This window comes from Macaca nemestrina, chromosome 8, assembly GCF_043159975.1.
Source record: "Macaca nemestrina isolate mMacNem1 chromosome 8, mMacNem.hap1, whole genome shotgun sequence".
Lineage (NCBI taxonomy): Eukaryota > Metazoa > Chordata > Mammalia > Primates > Cercopithecidae > Macaca > Macaca nemestrina.
In genome coordinates, this window is record NC_092132.1 from 123,721,623 (window position 1) to 123,743,298 (window position 21,676).

General features: G+C 45.2%; 1 protein-coding gene and 1 pseudogene across 1 annotated transcript in view; one reads left to right on the plus strand and one right to left on the minus strand.

The window, feature by feature from the left end:
- Positions 1–21,676, plus strand: part of LOC105481963 (glutathione-disulfide reductase) — a 56,993-nt gene that overhangs the window by 16,923 nt on the left and 18,394 nt on the right. The window contains exons 2-7 of the mRNA XM_071068428.1: positions 2,646–2,672; positions 4,700–4,788; positions 6,933–7,002; positions 12,006–12,153; positions 15,403–15,457; positions 21,203–21,302. Coding sequence (XP_070924529.1) covers positions 2,646–2,672; positions 4,700–4,788; positions 6,933–7,002; positions 12,006–12,153; positions 15,403–15,457; positions 21,203–21,302 — 489 coding nt within the window. The remainder of the gene's footprint in view (positions 1–2,645; positions 2,673–4,699; positions 4,789–6,932; positions 7,003–12,005; positions 12,154–15,402; positions 15,458–21,202; positions 21,303–21,676) is intronic.
- LOC105481961 (small ribosomal subunit protein eS26 pseudogene) lies at positions 4,903–5,272 on the minus strand (annotated as a pseudogene).

Below are 21,676 nucleotides of genomic sequence, written 5' to 3' on the forward strand. Positions count from 1 at the left end.
TTTAAGACAAGCCTGGGCAATGTGGTAAGACCCTGTCTCTACTAAAAATACCAGGCATGGTGGTGAACGCCTGTAGTCCCAGCTACTCTTGGGCTGAGGAGGGAGGATTGTTTGATCCTGGGGAGCAGAGGTTGCAGTGAGCTGAAATTGCGCCATTGCACTCTAGCCTGAGTGACAGAGCAAGACTGTCTCAAAAAAAAAAAGAATATAGAACAAAATGTGAAAGTTTTCTCCCTTTCCAGAGAAACACTGTTGATTGCTTGGAGTATAGCCAAATTGTGTTTACACCCATATATATATACATACACATACTGCATATAAATACGAATTGGGTCATGGCATAACTACTATTCTGCAACTTTCTTTTGATGCATAACAGTATATGTTAGAACTCTTTCCATATAGTGCATAGAAATCTACCTTGCCCTTTTTAAATGGCTGCAGAATATTCCACAGACTCAGTGTATAACAATTTATTTGATACTTCCCTGCTGATGGATATTTAATGTGTCTGTAGTTACCCATTATCACCAAGCTTCAGGGAATATCCCTATAAATGCATCTTTGGACACAGGAGCATAATATGTGACTACTTTTCTAGGTTACTCTAAAAGGAGAATTGCTGGGCCAATCAGGATGTGTTTGCTAACACTAGTTATAATCAACCTTTAAAATTTTTGCCAATCTGACAGATGAAAAATATTTCATTATTTAAATTATCTGTTATCTTTACTTTTAAAAAATGTAGCTTTCGGCTGGGTGTGGTGGCTCATGCCTGTAATCCCAGCACTTTGGGATGCCATGGTGGGTAGATCACTTGAGGTCAGGAGTTCGAGACCAGCCTGGCCAACAAGGTGAAACTCCATCTCTAGTAAAAATACAAAAATTAGCCAGGCAGGATGGCAGGCGCCTGTAATTCCAGCTACTCGGAAGGCTGAGGCATGAGAATCGCTTGAACCCGGGAGGCAGAGGTTGCAGTAAGCCGAGATCTTGCCACTGTATTCCAGCCTGCGCGATATAGTGAGACTCGGTCTCAAAAAAAAACCCAAACAAACAAAATAATGCAGTTTTCTGACTGGGCACAGTGGCTCACGCCTGTAATCCCGGCACTTTGGGAGGCTGAGGCAGGTGGATCACCTAAGGTCAGGAGTTCGAGACCAGGATGGCCAACATGGCAAAACCCCATCTCTACTGAAAATACAAAAATTAGCTGGGCGTGGTGGTGCACATCTACAGTCCCAGCTATTCGGGAGGCTGAGGCAGGAGAATCGCCGGGAGGTAGAGATTGCAGTGAGCTGTGATCGCACCATTGCACTCCAGCCTGGGCAACAAAGGGAGACTCTGTCTCAAAAAAAAAAAAAAAGTAGTTTTCTGGTCTTGCTTTTCCTACTTTTATTCCATAAGTATTTTTCTATATATTAACTAACAGTGAAATGGAAATGATTGTAACCAAATATGTATTTGTACATAACATGATATAATCTGTGCATTTGTGCATTTCGCTTTTCTACATCTTTGGTTACTTCTTTAGGCCAGATGCCAAGTAGTTATAAATCAAAGTCATTTTATGAGATCTAATATTTATTTAGGTTTTCTCAAGTTTCTTTACTAAGGGTTAATCAACATCCCGAGTTCCATGCCATGTACTTTAAATTCTTGTGCTTCTCGTGAGTATTCACCAGTATCTCTGTGTTCAACCTTTGCGTGTGTGTGTGTTTCTTTTTTTTTTTTTTTTTTTTTTTTGAGACGGAGTCTGGCTCTGTCGCCCGGGCTGGAGTGCAGTGGCCGGATCTCAGCTCACTGCAAGCTCCGCCTCCCGGGTTCACGCCATTCTCCTGCCTCAGCCTCCCGAGTAGCTGGGACTACAGGCGCCCGCTGCCTCGCCCGGCTAGTTTTTTGTATTTTTTAGTAGAGACGAGGTTTCACCGTGTTCGCCAGGATGGTCTCGATTTTCTGACCTCGTGATCCGCCCGTCTCGGCCTCCCAAAGTGCTGGGATTACAGGCTTGAGCCACCGCGCCCGGCCTGTGTGTGTGTGTTTCTTTTTTGAGGCAGGGTCTTGCACTGTCACCTAGGCTGGAGTGCACTGGCACGATCATGATCATGACTCACTGCAGCCTTGTCCTCCCGGGCTCAAGTGGTCCTCCCACCTCAGCCTCCTGAGTAGCTGGGACCACAGGCATGTACCACCACACCCAGCTAATTTTTTTTGTAGGGACCTGGTCTCGCTTGTTGCCCAGGCTGATCTCGAATTCATGGGCTTAAGCAATCCAACTGCCTCAGCTCCCAAAATGCTGGAATTACAGGTGTGAACTACCAGGCCTGGCCCGTCTTGGGTGTTTATCCATGTATTCTGCAGTACTTTCCCCAGAAGTCCTCTTAGACAGCTGCTCAGATGGGCTGATTGTCCTTTCTCTGTCTGCTTTCCTTGAGAAAATGCTGATGAATAAACTTCTCTCCCTCATCACAGAAGGAAAATAATGTTCTTATCCTTTTTTAACAAAGAAAGTAACTAGAATTTAGTATACTGTGACTTAGAACCCAAGGAAGCTTCCTCGCTTGATGCTTAGTGTGCATTTCTTGCAGATTTGTTTGATGGTTTGAATTCAATATTGTTAAAGTCTGTCTCTTTTTTTTTTATTCCAGGTGAATGTTGGATGTGTACCCAAAAAGGTAGAATTTTTATTTCTCTTTCCCTTTACAATCCTTTTTCTATTTGTAAATCATAATCCGAATAAGAATGTTTCCAAATGTATCCATTAAAATTCATTCTGCAAAAAAAACCCTAGACCCCACTAAAAGTGGCTTAAGCAATAGGATTGTTTTTGTTTGATTTGTGTTTAAAATTTTTTGTTTATTTTTAATTACTTTTTATTTTTTTTATTATTATTTTTTTGAGACGGAGTTTCACTCTTGTCGCCCAGGGTGGAATACAGTGGCGCGACCTCGGCTCACGGCAACCTCTGCCTCCTGGGTTCAAGTGATTCCCTTTTCTCAGCCTCGCAAGTAGCTGGGATGACAGGCGCGCGCCACAGCACTCGGCTGATTTTTGTATTTTTAGTAGAGATGGGGTTTCACCGTGTTGGCCAGGTTGATCTCGGGCTCCTGACTTCAGGTGATCCACCCACCGTGGCCTCCCAAAACGCTGGGATTACAGGCCTGAGCCACCAAGACCGGCCACGGCCTAGTAATTTAGTTTGGTCATCTACACCGCAGGATAGTTTTTTCTCAGCAGGAAGACCCAGCCAGCAAACCAAACTGTTGAATGGAATCTTCTGAAGTTCTGTGGATTCATGGATTTTCTGTATCATGTTGGTGATTTTTTTGGTATTAATATCTGTGGTGCAGGTCACATTGAATGATTTCATTTTTTTTTACCCTTGACAAAGAGGAAAAAACAGCAGCTCTTATTTCTAAAGCCGCCTCTTGCTTATACTTGCAAAGAATGCCACTCGTTTGAATGAACTTTCAACATATGTTGTAATCTCAAGCTTACCACCTTTATTAATGGCATTCCATTTTAACTTGTCATCTTTTTGGTATTATGTAAGCAAATCTCTTAATCTCATCAGTGATGCATACCTGAGTTTAATTCCAAAAAGCTTTTTTGAAATCTGTTCCCTGGTATAGGTGATGTTTTTCTTTCTGTCTTAGGAAGACTTTTTTTCTCTGGTACGTTTTCCCTCAACTGTTTCCTTTCCTATTAGTCATACTTTTTGGAATCTGTTCTACTTGGAACCATGCAATTATGACTGTATGAATTATATAAATTCATTATAAGGTGGTTTTATGTAGTTAAAACCAGTTATGGTAGTAAATTTCGTGTTGATTGGTGCAAGTTTATTTTTTAAAAAATATACTGCTAGGCTAATACTGTACAGTAAACTGATTTTGTAATGTTTTATTTTCGTATTTACTTATTCCTTCTGATCACATGTGGTAGACATTTATGTATGTTCATTTATATATGTTTTTGTTTCTTTTTGTTTGTTTGTTTATTTTATTTTATTTTTTTTTGAGATGGAGTCTCACTGTTGCCCAGGCCGGAATGCAGTGATGTGATTTCAGCTCACTGCAACCTTCACCTCCCAGGTTCAAGTGATTCTCCTGCCTCAGCCTCACGAGTAGCTGGGACTACAGGTGTGCACCACCATGCCTGGCTAATTTTTTTGTTTTTGTTTTGTTTTGTTTTGTTTTGTTTTGAGATGGAGTCTCGCCCTGTCGCCCAGCCTGGAGTGCAATGGCACAATCTCAGCTCACTGCAACCTCCACCTCCCAGGTTCAAGAGATTCTCCTGCCTCAGCCTCCTGAGTATCTGGGATTACAGGCGTGTGCCACCACGCCTGGCTAAGTTTTTTTGTATCTTTAGTTGAGATGGGGTTTCATCGTGTTGGCCAGGCTGGTCTCGAACTCCTGACCTCGTGATCCGCCCACCTTGGCCTCCCAAAGTGCTGGGATTATAGCCGTGAGCTGCTGCGCCCGGCCTGAACTCTTGACCTCAAGTAATCCACCTGCCTCGGCCTCCCCAAAGTGCTGGGACTGCAGGTGTGAGCCACCCCGCCTAGCCAGGTTTATTTTTAATTTAAAGGGCAGTATTTTATCTGCTGTTACCTAGTTACCATTCATTCATGATTTCTTTTTTCCCTCAGGACTCATTTACTGCTGCTTTTGATCCTTTTTTTTTTTTTTTTTTTTAACAGGTAATGTGGAACACAGCTGTCCACTCCGAATTCATGCACGATCATGCTGATTATGGCTTTCCAAGTTGTGAGGGTAAATTCAATTGGCGGTAAGTGTCAACACTAAGAGGGTTCAGTTTCCAAGAATAGATATTTTTCTTTCTTTCTTTTTTTTTTTTAAAGTACAATTTCCATTTTATTTTTCTCCAGAGAAGAGTCTGTCTCAGTCTTTAAGGACTCAGCTTCTTACATGGGCTTTGGTGGGGGACGTGGGGCAGCACCCACAAGTCTAAATCGGGGAGGGGGTGTTCGGTCCTTGCGGGCTTCATGAGATCGATTCCTGACTACTTTGCTGTGAATTGAACGACTCACACAGTAATGCAGCTTCACATACAGCTTGGGAGGCACATAGGCATCGAAGATGCTCACCTCAGAAATGTCCCTGACCACTGCGGCCTCCACTATGTTTCGAATGACAAATTTCTTAATGGCCTTGTCCTTGGGCACGCATCGGGCACAGTTAGTGCAGCGAATAGGCTGCACATGGCCGCGGCCCTTTTTGGCACGACCGTTGTTCCTTCTTTTCTTTGTCATCTTGGATGTACGGACCGAAGACATAGTTTTCTTTCATAACTAAGTGAGCCGTAAACTTTTTTAGGGATGGAGGAGGAATTGTGGTAAATATTCACAGTATGAGATTTACAGTTTAGCCATTTTTAAGTATACAATTGAGTGCCATTAAGCACATTCACATAGGTGTACAGTCGTCACTACTATTACCACTTCCAGAACTTTCCTGCCATCCCAAACAGAAACTCTATTCCTTTAAACAATAACCCCTCGTTCTCTTCTCCTGCTGGCCCCTGGGAACCTCTATTCTGCTTTCTGTCTCTATGAATTTGCCAATCCTAGGAAACTCATATAAGTGGAATCATACAATATTTGTTCCTTTATGTCTAGTGTATTTTGTTTTCACGGTTTGTCCATGTTGTAGTATGTATCAGAACTTCATTGCTTTTTTTGTTGTTGTTGTTAAGACAGGGTCTTGCTCTGTTGCCCACGCTGGAATGCAATGGTGCAATCATAGCTCACTGCAATCTTGAGCTCCTGGGCTCAAGCTATCCTCCCACTTCAGCCTCCTGAGTAGCTGGAACTACAGGCATGTGCCACCATGCCTGCCTACTTTTTTTATTTTTATTTTTAGTAGAGATGAGGTCTCACTGTGTTGCCCAGGCTAGTCTTGAACTCCTGAGCTGAAGTAATCCTCCCGCCTCAGCCTCCCAATTTGCTGGGATTTCAAGTGTGAGCCACTGCGCCCAACCTTCATTCCTTTTAAAGGCAGATTAAGATTTCATCATATGGATAAAACCACATTTTGTTTATCCATGTATTCGTTAGTGAATTTTTGGGTTGTTTTTAGCTTTTTTTTTTTTTTTTTTTTGAGATGGAGTCTCGCTCTGTCGCCCAGGCTGGAGTGCAGTGGCACAATCTCGGCTCACTGCAAGCTCCACCTTCCGGGTTCACGCCATTCTCCTGCCTCAGCCTCCTGAGTACCTGGGACTACAGGCGCCCGCCACCACGCCCAGCTAATTTTTTGTATTTTTTTTTAGTAGAGACGGGGTTTCACTGTATTAGCCAGGATGGTCTCGATCTCCTGACCTCGTGATCCACCCACCTCAGCCTCCCAAAGTGCTGAGATTACAGGTGTGAGCCACTGCGCCCAGCCTGTTTTACCTTTTGGTTATTATGAAGAATGCTGCCATGAACATTCGTGTAAAGGTATCTATCTGTTCGGGTCTCTGCTTCCAGTTTCTTTTGGGTCTGTACTTAGAAGTGGAATTGCTGGGTCATATGGCAGTTTTGTGTTTAACTATTTAAGGAACTGCTGTAAATCTTTTGAAGCCATAACAGTTTTGAAGAAATTTAGCAAATTTATGTAACAGGTATTTATTAAGTACCCACCACGTCCTACGCACACCGTGTTCTAGGGACTGTGCCAAAGCATTTCTCCTTGTCTGCTGTGCAGAAAGACGATGCCAGCTGAGTGCGTTCTCCACTGAGTGGCACAGAGGCTTTTAACATGGGGCAGCAGAATGACACAGGGAAGGGATGACTGTCTTCGGAGACATTCATTCACTGTGGTTCCTGTTGACAGTCAGTGATTCTCTGCTCGGGTGTTCAGGGACAGATGCCTTAGTTACTAACTGGAAGGGGAAGATCCTGTTTCTGAGTACTGACTCGAGTTTCATTGCAGCGTTATTAAGGAAAAGCGGGATGCCTATGTGAGCCGCCTGAACACCATCTATCAAAACAATCTCACCAAGGTGTGTATGCTGAGTTTTTAACTTTGAGAAAAAGCTATTCCCTTGTTGAGTACTCAGCTAAGTCTTGCCAGACTGTAGCTCTATTTATTTATTTTTATTATTATTTTTTTTTTGGAGACGGAGTCTTGCTTTGTTGCCCAGGCTGGAGTGCAGTGGCATGATCTCAGCTCACTGCAACCTCCGTCTCCTGAGTTCAAGCAGTTCTTCTGCCTCAGCCTCCTGAGTAGCTGGGTCTACAGGCTACATGGTGTGCCACCATGCCCAGTTAATTTTTGTATTTTTTAATAGAGACAGGGTTTCATCATGTTGGCCAGGCTGGTCTTGAACTCCTGATCTCAGGTGATCTGCCCACCTTGTCCTCTCAAAGTGCTGAGATTACAGGCGTGAGCCACCGTGCCTGGCTCTATTTTATTTTTAATGACCAAGTCTCTATCTGTCGCCAGGCTGGAGTACAGTGGTGCAATCATAGCTCACTGCAGCCTCCAAATCCTGGGCTCCTCCCGCCTCGGTCTCCTTAGTAGCTAGGATTATAGGCACGCACCACCACACCTGGCTAATTTTAAAAATATTTTGTAGAGATTTCTTACTATGTTGTCTAGGCTGGTCTTTAAACTCCTGCCTTAGCCTCCCAAAGTGTTGGGATTATAGGCATGAGCCACTGTGCCTGGCCTCTTACTTTTTCTCTTATTGAAATTGACCTGTCAGAGCAGAAACCTCTGACCCAGCTGGCCAGTCTCTTCTGCAGAGAGAGGGTGGCGTGTGCCAGAGCTGGTAGACCAGGCCTCACCTAATGGCTGCACCTTGAGTCGATCTGGCCTGGCACTTAGATTCAGAAGTCACATACGAGAGATTTTGTGCACCGGTGTGGCAGTTTATTAATTAAAAAGAGGAGTGCCATCTAGCTGAAAACCTGCCATTGTGTGTTTGTTTGTTTGTTTGTTTGTTTTTTGAGACAGAGTTTCTCTAGTCACCCAGGCTGGAATGCAAGAGCACAATCTCAGCTCAGTGCAACCTCTGCCTCCCGCCAGGTTCAAGCAATTCTCCTGCCTCAGCCTCCCAAGTAGCTGGGATTACAGGCGTGCACCACCACGCCTAGCTAATTTTTGTATTTTTAGTAGAAACAGGATTTCATCATGTTGGCCAGGGGTCTCGAACTCCTGATCTCAAGTGATCTGCCCACCTCGGCCTCCCAAAGTGCTGAGGTTACAGGTATGAGCTACTGTGCCCAGCCAAACCTGCCATTGTTTATTTGCCTAGAGTAAGACCTCCTTAAGAGACCAAATTCGGATTCAGAAGGTTGTTTTTATGAATGACGTCTGATCAAGAAAACTGGGCAGAGGTGTGTTTGCCTCCAGCAACTGTATGTCATCCTTCACTATCCTGATGGTTTCCCCCCTAGTGCTAGGATGTGACACCTTTCCCACCACGACCATGTGGGTGACATTCACAACCTGTGCATCACTTAGCTCTCCTTTTTCTTGAAAGTATCTTTCTACCACTCTTCATTTGTCTTTGTGGTCTCACTTTGCTGTTTCTAAGATTTCTTAGGTTTTGTTTGTTTGTGAAACAGAATCTTGCTCTCTCCCCCAGGCTGGAATGCAGTTGTGTGATTTCAGCTTACTGCGACCTCTGCCTCCCAGGTTCAAGCAATTCTTGTGCCTCAGCCTCCTGAGTAGCTGGAACTACAGGCGCGTGCCCCCACACCTGCCTAATTTTTTTTGTATTTTTAGTAGAGATAAGATTTCACCATGTTGGCCAGCTGGTCTCGAACTCCTAACCTTGAGTGATCCGCCTGCATCAGCCTCCCAAAGTGCTGGGATGACAGGGGTGAGCAACCACCCTTGGCCCTCTTAGGTTATATTTAGATCAGAAACTTTTTTTTTTGAGACAGAGTTTTGCTCTGTTGCCCAGGCTGGAGTGCAGTGGCGCGATCTCGGCTCACTGCAAGCTTTGCCTCCTGGTTTCACGCCATTCTCCTGCCTCAGCCTCCCGCGTAGCTGGGACTGCAGGCGCCTTCCATCACGCCTGGCTAATTTTTTGTATTTTCAGTAGAGACGGGGTTTCACCGTGTTAGCCAGGATGGTCTCGATCTCCTGACCTCGTGATCCACCTGCCTCGGCCTCCTAAAGTGCTGGGATTATAGGCGTGAACCACCGCGCCCGGCCTTTTTTTTTTTTTTTTTTTTTTTGAGAAGGGTCTTACTCTGTCACCCAGGCTGAAGTGCAGTGGCATGATCTCAGCTCATTACAGCCTGGACCTCCCAGGCTCAAGTGATCCTCCTGCCTTGGCCTTCCAACATGCTGGGATTATAGGCATCAGCCACTATACCTGGCTTAGATCAGTGGATTCTTGATGATAATTGGGCCACTGTGATCTCAGTAGCAGCATATTTATAAACCAATTTTTAGGACAAGCTACTTCATAGGTAGCTAACTGTATGCAGTTTTATATTCTTATTCATTGGGTTTATTTTTTGGAGGGTGATCTTTTCCAACCTTGATCCGCAATCCAGGGAAAAATATTTAGAGGCCTGCAGTCCTTATGCACAGGAGATTTTAAGTCTGAGTATAGAGTAACACTGGCAGTACTAAAACACACCAGGTTTTTAATTTTTTATTTATTTACTTATTTTTTATTTATTTTTATTTTTTGAGACGGAGTCTCGCTCTGTCGCCCAGGCCCAAGCTCTGCCTCCCGGGTTTACACCATTCTCCTGCCTCAGCCTCCGGAGTAGCTGGGACTACAGGCGCCCGCCACCTCGCCCGGCTAGTTTTTTGCATTTTTTAGTAGAGACGGGGTTTCACCGTGTTAGCCAGGATGGTCTCGATCTCCTGACCTCGTGATCCGCCCGTCTCAGCCTCCCAAAGTGCTGGGATTACAGGCTTGAGCCACCGCGCCCGGCCTTTTTTTTTTTTTTTTTTTTTTTTTTTTTTTAATGGAGCTAGCTGAAATACTTTTTCAAAAGAGGTAGGAAAATTATTCAGGAACCAGCATTTTGTAATACTTAGAAATCTTGGTGTGTGCTATAGTTTATGGTGATCTTATGGGGAAGGAATTACTTACAGTTGACCCAGAAATTCTATATTGCAAAGGAAACTTTCTATTTAATGTCCTAGAAAGTGAAAGTAAAAATCTCACTGCTTCTTCCTCTGAACTAGTGTCTGTCCTATTGCCATGTGAGCCACACTCCTTTTTGTCTAGCATTGCGGAGGACGTCATTACGACCCGAGGGAATGGTGTTCTGGAGGCCTGTGGGTTTTGTCTTTGACCTTGATTCAGCTTGATTAAGCCTGGCACCTGCAGGAACAGGCCTGGAGGGTGCAGGGAAAGGAGAAGATAACTAAATTCAGAATCAAGCATGTTCCAAAATGTTAAAGCATTCCACTTTGTAATCATGCTTACATGGTTCCATTATTCTTATAAGTTGACCACATTTGCATGCCCCTGCATATATCGTGGCTGGCAGAAGCATGCCAGCACCCCCTAAGTGAAGGCCTTGGTGCAGAGGATTCCAGTAAGAGCACATCCAAAAGTAAGAGTCTGAGTTCTCTCTGTCTCCAGCATAGAACTTCTGTGTCATGTACTTTTGTGGTATTTTTCCCAGTTTACGAAAGCACAAGCATTGCGTTTCCCTCCCTTGGCCAGAGTATTCCTGTCTTGGTCTTGCCTCTGCTCATTTCAGCTTTATCCAGTTGTCTTTCTCAGCCTTCTGTCTCTCCTCCAGACACACCAGTCTTTTTGAGAGAGAGTCTTGGCTCTGTTGCCCAGGCTGGAGTGCAGTGGCACAATCTCGGCTCACTGCAACCTCTGCCTCCCAGGTTCGAGGGATTCTCGTGCTTCAGCCTCCTGAGCAGCTGGGATTACAGATACCCGCCACCACTCCTGGCTAATTTTTACATTTTTAGTAGAGACAGGATTTCTCCATTTTGGTCAGGCTGGTCTTGAACTCCCGACCTCAGGTGATCCGCCTGCCTCGGCCTCCCAAAGTGCTGGAATTACAGGTGTGAGCCACCACGCCCAGCCCAGACACACCATTCTGTAATATGTTCACATTGCACATAAGGAACTTTCACCTTCAATTATTGGGGGCAAAGATGTCATCTTTCTTACGGGGGTGCCTCACATATACTTTTTTGTCTCTGGGTTTCGGCCCAAGGTAGCACTTGTATTTCTTCTTCTTTCTTCTTTCTCCTCCTCCTTCTCCTCTCCTCCTCCTCTTCCTTCTCCTCCTTCACCCTCCTCTTCCTCCCTCCTCCTCCCCTTCCTTTTCCCTTCTCCTCCTCCTCCCCCTCCTTTTCCCCTCTCCTCCTCCCTCCTCCATCTCCCCTTCTCCTCCTCCTCCTTCTCCTTCTCCTCCTTTTCTTCCTCTTTTCCTCCTCCTCCTTTCTCCTAACTTCTTTCTTCTTTCTTCCTCCTCCTTCTCCTCCTCCCCTTTCTCCTCCTCCTCCTTCTTCCTTCCCCTCCTCCTCTTCCCTCCTTCCTTCTTCTTCTTCCTTCTCCTCATCCTCTTCACTTTGTCATCCAGGCTGGAATGCAGTGGCGCCATCTCAGCTCACTGCAGCCTCAACCTCCCAGACGCAAGCAATCCTCCTGCCTCAGCCCCTCAAAGCGCTGGGACTACAGGTGTGCAGCACCATGCCTGGCTAGTTTTTGTATTTTTAGTAGAGACTGGGTTTTGACATGTTTCTCAGGCTGGTCTCAAATTCCTAAGCTCAAGCTATCCACCCACCTCTGCCTCCCAAAGTGCTAGGACTACAGTTGTAAGCCACTGTGCCCAGCCTATTTCATCTTACTGTGTACTTCCAGCATCTAATGGCAACGCCTTTCCTAAGTATAGGTTGCCAATTAGGAGTTCTGCAGAAACTTGAACAATAGAGAATTGTGTTGGCATCAGCAAACCAAGAATCAAAATGTTCAGTAGATAAATGAAAGTTCTGATAAGTTGCAGCAGGTGTCTTTGTTTTTATTCTAAGAACAGGCTAATGTCATGGTTCCTTCTCTAGTCCCATATAGAAATCATCCGTGGCCATGCGGCATTCACGAGTGATCCCAAGCCCACGATAGAGGTCAGTGGGAAGAAGTACACCGCGCCTCACATCCTGATCGCCACAGGTGGTGTGCCCTCCATCCCTCATGAGAGCCAGATCCCGGGTGAGTCATACAGCAGGTACTCATTAACAGCAGTCAAGAGTTTACCGTTGCTTTCAACCTGACAAGCCATGCCAGGGGATCTGCCTAAACCAGTTCTCTCTTTGGAGCCAGGCCATGGGAGAAGGTCTTTGCAGAACCTAACTGCAGTTGGCCTAGTGGTAGCTTATGATGCAGGCACCCAGGCTGGAGTGCAGTGGCACAATCTTGGCTCACTGCTACCTCCGCCTCCTGGGTTCAAGCGATTCTCCTGCCTCAGCCTCCCGAGTAGCTGGGACTATAGGCACGCCACCACCACACCTGGCTAATTTTGGTATTTTTAGTAGAGATGGGGTTTCATCGTATTGGCCAGGCTGGTCTTGAACTCCTGACCTCAGATGATCCGTCCACCTTGGCCTCCCAGAGTGCTGGGATTGCAGGCCACTGTGCCCGGCCAAGAGATTTCATTTGGCCCCAGGCTCAGACATATTGTAGGTAACAGGGAGAGAAATCAATGAAAGCCTCATTCTTTCCTTCTCAGCTTAGCATACATTGTTTCCAGCCTCAGTTTGTCAGATGGGTTGTTATTTATAAGACACGTGATAATTTATTGTTTTGTTCCAGAGAGAGAAATCTTCTAAGGATGTAGCTTAAGTAGCTAAGTAAGCTTTTATATACATATTTTCTCTTTTAAGTAGAGAATTATAGAAGATGAAAGCTGTAAGGAATCTCAGAGATGGTCATAACTGCTTTTGCATTTTATTATTTATTTATTTATTTATTTTGAGACGGAGTCTGGCTCTGTCACCAAGGCTGGAGTGCAGTGGCACAACCTCGGCTCGCTGCAACCTCTGCCTCCCGGGTTCGTGCCATTCTCCTGCTTCAGCCTCTTGAGTAGCTGGGATTACAGGTATCCGCCACCACGCCCAGCTAATTTATGTATTTTAGTAGAGACAGGGTTTCACCATGTTGGTCACGTGGGTCTTAAACTCCTGACCTCAAGTGATCCGCCCGCCTCAACCTCCCAGAGTGTTGGGATCACAGGCGTGAGCCACTGTGCCCGGCCTATTATTTTATTTTATATTACTTTATTTTTTTGAGACAGGGTCTTGCTCTGTTGTCCAGGCTGGAGTGCAGTGGTGTGATCACAGCTCACTAAGGCCTTGACCAGGAGATTTAGATGGGAGATTGCTCAAGTGATCTCTTTCTTTCTTCCCAGCTAGATTGTAAGGACTTTATGGATGGTGAACGTAGTTTATACATCTTTTGAATTCTCCATGGATTGGCTTCATAAGATACATTATCAACGTGAATTTTTTTTTTTTTTTTGAGACAGCGTCTTGCTCTGCCACCCAGGCTGGAGTGCTGTGGCACAATCTCCACTCACTAGAACCTCTGCCTCCTGGATTTAAGTGATTCTCCTGCCTCAGCCTTCTTTTTTTTTTTTTTTTTTTTTTGAGACGGAGTCTCGCTCTGTCCCCCAGGCTGGAGTGCAGTGGCCAGATCTCAGCTCACTGCAAGCTCCGCCTCCCGGGTTCACCCCATTCTCCTGCCTCAGCCTCCCGAGTAGTTGGGACCACAGGCGCCCGCCACCGCGCCCGGCTAGTTTTCTGTATTTTTTAGTAGAGACGGGGTTTCACCGTGTTAGCCAGGATGGTCTCGATCTCCTGACCTCGTGATCCGCCCGTCTCGGCCTCCCAAAGTGCTGGGATTACAGGCTTGAGCCACCGCGCCCGGCCTTCTCAGCCTTCTTAGTAGCTGGTATTATAGGCACATGCCACCATGTCCAGCTAATTTTTTTTGTATTTTTAGTAGAGGTGGGGTTTTGCCACATTGTCCAGGCTGATCTCAAACTCCTGGCCTCAGGTGATCCGCCCACCTCGGCCTCCCAAAGTGCTGTATGAGCCACTGTACCCAGCCAAAATGCAACATATATATTTGTTTGTTTGTTTGTTTAGAGACAGAGTTTTGCTCTTGTCACCTAGGCTGGAGTGCAATGGCAGGATCTTGGCTCACTGCAACCTCTGCCTCCTGCGATTCTCCTGCCCCAGCCTCCTGAGTAGCTGGGATTACAGGCATGCGCCACCACACCCAGCTAATTTTTGTAATTTTAGTAGAGATAGGGTTTCACCATGTTGGCCAGGCTAGTCTCGAACTCCTGACCTCGGTCGATCTGCCTGTCTTAGTCTCCCAAAGTGCTGGGATTACAGGTGTGAGCCACTGCACCCAGCCTAATATATTTAATAACTGATGAGAAATGAAGGTAGGGGGGCTACTGAGAGAAGGAATCAGCAGTTGACAGCTGAAGGCTTTGTCTGCATTATTGGGGGCAGATGGTAACTGAAGTGGTAAACTGGAGAGAGATACAGGTTGGAAAATAAAATTAAGGTTCAGTTCTAAATAGACTAAGGTTGAAGCCAATGTAAAATTGTGTGGCGAGATAATTAGAAACATGGAACTGCAACCTGGGAAGAAAGTCAAACCTGGAATAATGCATTTGGAAGTCCTATAAGATAGGACCTGCTATCCTATATCCAAAGGTTTCAATCTGCTTTTCACTACATGTTTATTTCACTATATAGGTTGTACCTCTTGTAATTCAATGTATATACCATATAGGTTGAAACCTTTGAAAGAATAAGCAGAGAGGAAAGGGCCACATCTATTTTTTTTTTTTTAATGAGACGAAATCTTGCTCTATTCCCAGGCTGGAGTGCAGTGGCACCATCTCAGCTCACTGCAACCTCCGCCTCCCAGGTTCAAGTGATTCTCCTGCCTTAGCCTCCTGAGTAGCTGGGACTACAGGTGCACACCACCATGCCCAGCTAATTTTTAATTTTTGTATTTTTAGTAGAGACGGGGTTTCACCACATTGGCCAGGCCACATAGATTTTGAACTACATAGAAATTTGTCTTTTCAGGCGGGAACGGTGGCTCATGCCTGTAATGAGCTAAGCCCCAGGGTTCCTCCTACCCTCAGGGTGGGAGGGTGAACAGATCCAGCAGAGTCTGTTCATGACTGCTGAGATCTTCATTCTTCAGAGAAATGTAAAAGTTATTTAGCCATCATGGCTTCTGTTTCTAGAGAGAAAATAAAAATGTTGACTCAGGGAGGATTTGGTTGGCAGCTTTCCAAGCAGAGACTTTAACAAAACTTGTCAAAACGGAGACTATGTTGGCTGTGAAAGTGTTTGGTTTTTGCATAAAATGTTGTGATTATTTTGCAAGAGAAAGAGCAGTCTTGTGTGATCTATGTTGCCTTTTTCTACATAGGTGCCAGCTTAGGAATAACCAGTGATGGATTTTTTCAACTGGAAGAATTGCCTAGGTAAGCCAACCTGACCTGACTGCAGTGACTCACTCTTCCTTAGTGTCTCCTGGTGGCTTTTCTTTGTCCTCTCCTCCCAAGCATTTAATGTAGGCCTTTCCTGAATTCCATCCTCTTACCATGACCTTGTATATCTCATTCCTGGAACTCCTCAGTAGATCCCTCAAATCTTTCATGCTTTCAATCAGAGGCCAAAGTCAAATGCAGAGTAATTTGAAGACTGCATAACAGAGTCCTAAAACTGTCTCCTTTCTTCAACTTGATACAGCATCAATTAAGAATGTGTCTAAAGGAGCTTGTATTTTAGAATAGAATAGCTGGTTTTGGCCAGATGTGGTGGCTCGTGGCTGTAATCTCAGCACTTTGGGAGGCTGAAGCGGGCAGGTCATCTGAGGTCAGGAGCTTGAGACCAGCCTGGACAACATGGTGAAACCCCATCTCTACTAAAACTGAAAATTAGCTGGGCGTGGTGGTGCGGGCCTGTAGTCTCAGCTACTCGGGAAGCTGAGGCAGGGGAATCACTTGAATTCTCAAGGCGGAGGTTGCAGTGAGACAAGATCACACCAAGAAAGAAAGAGAGAAAGAGAGAGAGCGCCACCACACTCAGCTAATTTTGTATTTTTGGTAGAGATGGGGTTTCTCCATTGGTCAGACTGGTCTCGAACTCCTGACTTCAGGTGATCTGCCCGCCTCGGCCTCCCAAAGTGCTGGAATTACAGGTGTGAGCCACCACGCCCGGCCAGATTTTCTTTTCATGAAAAAACGTTTATTTTCTTTAGAGACAGGGTCTTCTTGCATTGCCCAGGCAGGAGTGCAGTGGTGCCATCGTGGCTTGCAGTAGCCTTGAGCTCTTGGGCTCCAGCAGTCCTTTCACCTCAGCCTCCCAAGTAGCTGGGACTCCAAACGTGCAGCACCATACCTGGGTAACTTTTTAATTTGAATTTTTATAGAGGTGGGGTCTCATTCTGTTGTCCAGGCTGGTCTAGAATTCTGGCCTCAAGCAATGCTCCCACCTTGGCCTCCCAAAGCAGTACACATACAAGCATGGGCCACCGTGCTGAATGGATTCAGATTCATAGAGGGGGGAAAAAGGTCATGAGAAAGTTTGTTTCTCTGATTTGAAGTTGCAGCACATTGCAGGCTTTCTAGTTTAGAGGGATCCTCCTGTCACTTGTGAGAAGAGGTGATGCCTGGAAACAGGTGGAGGGACCCAACATGTTGGCGCAGGGTCTGGCCTTCATTCGTCTTCTGGGTGGCACTGACTGTGGAGTTCGCATTGCTCAACTCTTCTGCTCCCTCAGGGGCTGTGCTAATCCAGTTTGAGGTCCTAATCCTATGCTCTCAGAAAGTCTTTTAGGGAGAGTGACTAATAGTCCATGAGCCTGTCTTCACTTTGAATCACCCAGAGTCACAGACAGTTCAGACAGCACGAGGCAGTTCAGAAACGACCAGGGAGCCGCTTTGCAGTTCCATAGGGTGGTGAAAATGTCCCTTGAAGATACTCAGACCAGGGAAGCTTCTGACTTGGAGGAGTTCTAAGAAAAGCATACAATCTTTCTCGGTTTGCTATCAGGTCGTAGAAATGTGTTAGAGAACAGCCTTCCTTCCCTGTGATCCACCCTGCATTGTTTGATTTTTAGGGTTGAATAACATGACATATGTGAGGATGTAGTGAGACATGCAGTCATGACTCATTATGTTTGGATAATGTAATTTCATTCCGGACTCACCCTCAAAGAAGTTTCATTATAGATAGTTGTTCATTAGCGATTTTAAATATTTACATTTATGCATGTCATCAACAAAAGGCTCTGAAACACAAGAAAATGAATTTACAATGGATATGTGATTTTTCAAGTCTACTTTATCTTTGTTTCGGTGTTGGTGAATAAGTAAATAATTGGGCAAGTGAGTAAATAATGTGGGGAAGATAGCATGATTTAGTTTTTGCGCTGAGGGGCTTCTGGTTGGATGGAGCATGAACACCGTGGAATACTGTGGCATGAGTAGTCCTGGGGCCGTATTGAGGTAAAGAGAAATCTTTTAGGGATTCAGCCGCCTGAAAGGTCAGTTCCAGAAGCCAGGCGCAGTGGCTTATGCCTGTATTCCCAGCACTTTGGGAGGCCTGAGGCGAGCGAATTGCTTGAGCCCAGGAGTTTGAAACCAGCCTGGGCAACACAGCACAACCTGATCTCTGCAAAAAAATACAAAAATTAGCTGGGCATGGTGGCATGTGCTGGTAGTCTCAGCTGCTTGGGAGGCTCAGGCTGGAGGATCACTTGAGCCCAGGAGTTTGAGACCAGCCTGGGCAACATAGGGAGATACTGTCTCTACACAGAACTTTTTTAAGGCAGAGTTTCACTGTTGTTGTCCAGGCTGGAGTGCAATGGCGTGATCTCGGCCCATTGCAACCTCCACCTCCCAGGTTCAAGCGATTCTCCTGCCTTAGCCCCTTGGCCTCCCAAAGTACTGGGATTACAGGCATGAGCCACTGCGCCCAGCCTCTACACACAAATTTTAAAATTAAAGAAGAAATTCCACACCCAGGTACGGTGGCTCATGCCTGTAATCCCAACAGTTTGGGAGGCTGAGGCAGGCAGATCACTTAAGGTCAGGAGTTTGAGACCAGCCTGGCCAACATGGTGAAACCCTGTCTCTACTAAAATACAAAAATTAGCCAGCCACGGTGATGTGCGCCTGTAATCCTAACTACTCAGGAGGTTAAGGTACGAGAGTCACTTGAATCTGGGAGGCGGAGGTTGATGTGAACTGAGATCACGCTACTGCATACCAGCCTGGGCGACGCAGCGAGACGCTGTCTCAAAAAAAAAAAAAAAAAAAAAAAAAAGGCCGAGCACAGTGACTCGCGGTGGCTCACGCCTGTAATCCCAGTACTTCAGGAGGCCGAGGCAGGTGGATCACCTGAGATCAGGAATTCGAGACCACCTTGACCAACGTGGAGAAACCCCATCTCTACTAAAAATACAAAATTAGCCGGGCATGGTTGACGCATGCCTGTAATCCCAGCTACTCGGGAGGCTGAGGCCGAAGAATCGCTTGAACCCGGGATGTGGAGGTTGCAGTGAGTGGAGATTGCACCATTGCACTCCATCCTGGGCAGCAAGAGCAAAACTCCATCTAAAAAAAAAACAAAATTCCTCAAGGATGGGGGCCATTGTTCATCCAGTGTAGTGCAAAGCTTAGCTCAAAGTAGAATGTACATAATAAATGTTTGGGGAAGAAAGGGAAGACACAGGAAATAAGGAGGGAAAATTCAGAGGAAGGAAAAGAGATCAACACATTGTTAGGAAGGAGGGAGTGGAGATAGAAAAAGAGCGATTTCACAGTTTTGAACTACATAGAAATTTGTCTTTTTAGGCCAGGCGCAGTGCCTTACGCCTGTAATCCTAACACTTTGGGATGCCGAGGCGGGTGGATCACTTGAGGCCAGGAATTTGAGACCAGCCTGGCCAACATGATAAAAATCTCATCTTTACTAAAAATGCAAAAATTAGCTGAACGTACTGGTGAACGCCTGTAGTCCCAGCTACTCGGGAGACTGAGGCAGGAGAATCACTTGAACCCCAGAGGTGGAGGTTGTAGTGAGCCAAGATCATGCCACTGCACTCCAGCCTGGGTGACAGAGCGAGACTCTTAAAAAAAAAAAAGGAGAAAATTAGTCTTTTCTTACTGTGCATTGCAGGATGAGAGAGTCATCACTTCTAACCTGTAGCCATTTGGGTTCTTACTTTATAATCCATCCTGACCTTAAGCCCTCAGAACTCCGAATACCTTGCCTATGGGAGGTATTAAAGAACGGTTTCCTTCGTCTCTGATTAGCACTGTAGCAATGGTAGAGGTCAGTGTTTGAAACTTCAGAAGACTCCAGTCCCTGATGGGACAGCTTCAGCCGAAGGTACTTATAGCCTGGGCTGTAGTATGGAAGTCAACATTATTGCTCTAGGGCAGGAACCAGAGCTTCTCTACCAGCAATTTAGACCCAAGCATGTATCTAGTACTTCAGATTATTTTATATATTTTATTTTTTATATTATTTTTTGTTTTTAAAATTGTTTTAAATCTTTAAAAAATAAGACGGGGTCTTACTTGGTTGACCAGGTTGGTTTTGAACTCTTAGCCTCAAGCAGTCCTCCTACCTGGGCTTCCCGAAGTGCTGGAATTATAGTTGTGAGCCACCACACCTGGCCAAGATTCTTTTTTTAGACCAAAATGTATTCAGGCAGTTTAGCTTGACTACAGTTTTGTCCTACAGATTACAACTGGCTTGTGTAAATTGGCCTTTGATCATATTGCAATGATTGATAGAACTAAATAGCAAACAAGGAGGTACACTGAATAGAGGAGAGTGATGGTGGTGAGATCTGTGACCCTGATTTTAGTTTTAGGTGTGAGGATCTTTGCATAAGGAATCATTCCTTATTTCCAAAGGTTTTGTGTCCTCTCTGAGGAAATGAGGCTAAAGAGCTTTAAAAACAATGAAAAATATATTTCCCTTCTTCTGTGAGGGAATGTTAGGGATTTTTCTTTTCTTTTGAGATAGGGTCTTTTGCTTTGTCACCCAGGCTACACTGCAGTGGTGCAGTCATAGCTCACTGCAACCTCCATCTCCCAGACACAAGTTATCCTCCTGCCTCAACCTCCCAAGTAACTGAGACCACAGACACACACCTTCATACTTGGCTAATTTTTATTTTTACTTTTAGGGTTTTTTTTTTTTTTTTTTTTTTTTGAGACAGAGCCTTGCTCTGTTGCCCAGGCTGGAGTTCATTGGCACAATCTTGGCTTACTACATCCTCTGTCTCCCGAGGGCAAGCGATTATCCTGCCTCAGCCTCCCAAGTAGCTGGGATTACAGCCATGCGCCACTGTGCCTGGCTAACGTTTTGTATTTTTAGTAGAGACGGGTTTCACCATGTTGGCCAGGCTGGTCTCGGACTCCTGACGCAGGTGATCCACCCATCTCAGCCTCCCAAAGTGCTAGGATTACAGGCATGAGCCACCGTGCCTGGCCTTACTTTTTCGTTTTTGTAGTGATGGGGTCTCACTATGTTGGGCAGGCCCAAAGGGATATTTTCTACTTAAAATTGTGGTGGTATCCAGGATTGGATCTTGGAACAGAAAACAAGAGATTAATAGAAAAACTGGACTGGGCAAGGTGGTTTACACCTATAATGCCGACACTTTGGGAGGCCAAGGTCAGAGCATTGTTTGAGCCCGGGAGCTGAGACTAGCCTGGGCAACATGGTGAGACTCTGTCTCTAGTTAAAAAAAAAAAAAAAAAAAAAAAAAAAAAATATATATATATATATATATATATATATATATATATATATATTAGCTGGGTGTGGCAATGCATGTCTGTAGTCGCAGCTACTCGGGAGGCTGAGGCTGGAGGATCGCTTGAGTCCTGGAGGTTGAGGCTGCAGTGAGCCGTGTTCACACCACTACACTCCAGCCTGGGTGACAGAGTGAGACCCTGTCTCAAAAAAACCGGGGAAAAGTGGTGAAAATCTGCAGTCTAGGGTTTAGTCATTAGTAATGTACCAATGTCAATTTCTTATTTTGACAATGGTACCCTAGTTAAGTAAAACGTTAACTTTAGGGAAAACTGATCAAGGGGTATAATGAGGGAAATCTCTGCACTATCTCTGCAACTTTTCTGTAAATGTAAAATTATTCCAAAATTAGTTTATTTAAAAGTTCTAACCCTGTGCTTGCATCTCAGCCGCAGCGTCATTGTTGGTGCAGGTTACATTGCTGTGGAGATAGCAGGGATCCTCTCAGCCCTGGGTTCTAAGACATCACTCATGATACGGCATGATAAGGTAAATTCCACCTTTTCCTTTTCCCTTTTCTTGATGTTAATTTAAAAAATGAAGAATTTTTTCTTATGTTGTCATTAAATACTAGGGTGCAAAACAGGTGGGGGTCAGTTGGTTGGTTTCACATGGTGCTGTATCCAAGTTACCTGAATTTGGCCAATATCCCTCCCAGTTGCTGGTTGATGATGATTTTGAGTTGGTCAAATTGGCTGGTAATTTCATCACTAAGTGGTAGATATGAGATGCCCTCATAGGGAGACGTGGGGGCCTAAACATAACTATTAGCTAAATTAAACACACTGTTAGGTTAATTTATTTTTTTAATTAATTAGAGTCTCACTCTGTTGCCCAGGCTGGAGTGCAGTGACACCGTCTCA